The 1,812-nt window shown below is 39.8% G+C and overlaps 1 protein-coding gene across 1 annotated transcript; it reads left to right on the top strand.

The window, feature by feature from the left end:
* Positions 1 to 433: 433 nt before the first annotated feature.
* On the top strand, positions 434 to 1,209 carry LOC141648780 (uncharacterized). Its single transcript, XM_074457495.1, has 3 exons — positions 434 to 633; positions 772 to 951; positions 1,029 to 1,209. Exons 1-3 carry the CDS (start codon positions 434 to 436, stop codon positions 1,207 to 1,209), a joined length of 561 nt encoding a protein of 186 aa, XP_074313596.1.
* The last annotated feature ends 603 nt before the right edge of the window (positions 1,210 to 1,812 follow it).

Here is a 1,812-nt window from a genome sequence, read left to right as displayed (position 1 = left end):
AATAAAGAGGTAATAGGATAGTCTACTTACGAAATAGGATGAGAATAGGCTGAGAAATCGCCTCGCAATTCCTCACGCGGCTCCCTTCACACACGGCTCCCTCTTCTCTCTTTTCTCTCTTTTCTCATGGTTAAAATGAATATGGTGATAGGGAGATTAGGGTTTGGTTAGATGGGTTATACATATAGGATAGGTGCTATTAAGACGATACGGGCCTAGCCTAGTTAGATTAATTAAAACCCGAGTCACATAATTACCCGAGTCACAAATACACTACACGACCCAGCTGGTAACTCGGCCTAATATAATATCATATTAAAATACCGGGTATTACACCTATCCCCCATTGCTCGTACCAAACAAATCATGGTAAGATATCAGTATGGATTTCATAGTGACCTTACTAAGGACTTAGAGAGGAAATGATTCAGTGATGGTTGTGGTTGACAGGTTTAGCAAGATGGCTAACTTCATAGCATATAAGAAGACGGTGGATGATGTGAGTGTTGCTGAACTCTATTTCAGTAATATTGTCATGTTACATATAGTCTCCAAGACCATAGTGTCAGATAGATATGTCAAGTTCATGAGCTACTTCTGGAAGACAATATGGAAGCTACTTAATACCGGATTGTTGTTCAGCACATCCCACCACCCGTGGCCAAACTGAGGTCACAAACAAAACTTTGGAAAGAATATTGAGGTAATTGTCAACAAGTCCTTAAAAGATTGGGATTTAAAGTTGCGTCAAGCTGAGTTTGCATTCAACAGAGCTCCATCATCTACAACTGGTCACAATGTATTTAAAGTGGTCTATAGGGTCAATCTTTTTATGCCCTTGGATCTTTCAAGTGTCCCTAAAGAAGAGTTGAAATATGATGCTAATAAAAGGGTTGATCAAATGTTGAAGCTCCCTGAAGCTGTCAAAAGAATTGTGAAGGCAAATGAAATGTACCAGAAGCAGGGTAAGATCACTAAAAAAAAAAAAAAGAGTTTTCGCCGGGTGACTTAGTCTGGATCCATCTCAGGAAGGAGCGATTCCTAGCTAAAAAAAAGAGCAAGTTGATGCCAAGAGCTGAGGGTCCATTTGAGGTCATTGAGAAGGTTGCTCCAAATGCTTACAAGATTGATCTTCCTGGTGATTATAGTGTACATGGAACATTTAATATAGGAGATCTGAGTCCTTATTACAGTGAGTCTGATGATTAAGAGGAACCAGGCTTGAGGTAAAGCAATTTTCAACCTAGGGAGGCTGTAGTAGGAGCTGAATCGGGGACTTCTAACTCAGGCCAGGTATCTAACCAAGCTCAAGCTACCACCTCTACCCCACCCATTTCTTAGGCACCTATAAGGTTTACCAGGTCCAGTTACCAGCTGCCTATTTGGCCAGCTGACAGAACCCTCAACTAGTCACAAAAAAAAGTCCAAGACATTCAATGTTGACTCCCAGTAGAAGTTGAATAAAATCAGGCAAAGGATAGGTGCAATGCCAACATCAGAAAAAGCAGCAATTTTATTTTTAGACAGGCAAGTCTAAAGTCATTTCCAAGGTCTTTTCTTGAGCATACCACAAACTCTAAAGGCATTTTTGCTGATAACAAGAACTCACATAAGGCAGATGAACCTCGAAATTACTGAAGACTTGCCAACACATCTCAGCCGACCTACACCAGAACAAGACAAAGACTGACATTTTCTTTATCAGTTTGTTTTTACCTATTGCCTTTTATTTTAACTTAGTTACCCCATCTCATCTTGTAAGATATAGTTCTTATTCTTGTTTGTATTCTATAAAAGATCTCAACCCTTGGA

Source organism: Silene latifolia, chromosome 3 (assembly GCF_048544455.1).
Source record: "Silene latifolia isolate original U9 population chromosome 3, ASM4854445v1, whole genome shotgun sequence".
NCBI lineage: Eukaryota > Viridiplantae > Streptophyta > Magnoliopsida > Caryophyllales > Caryophyllaceae > Silene > Silene latifolia.
Note: the sequence above shows the minus strand (reverse complement) of the source record. Positions and strands in the feature narration are given on the sequence as shown.

Bases quoted from the DNA above. Each gene is read 5' to 3' on its own strand.
- LOC141648780 (XM_074457495.1), top strand. From the start codon at position 434: ATGGTTGTGGTTGACAGGTTTAGCAAGATGGCTAACTTCATAGCATAT. The intron at 634-771 runs GTTGTTCAGCAC...TGCATTCAACAG, and splicing joins AAGCTACTTAATACCGGATT to AGCTCCATCATCTACAACTG. The intron at 952-1,028 runs GTACCAGAAGCA...GATCCATCTCAG, and splicing joins ATTGTGAAGGCAAATGAAAT to GAAGGAGCGATTCCTAGCTA.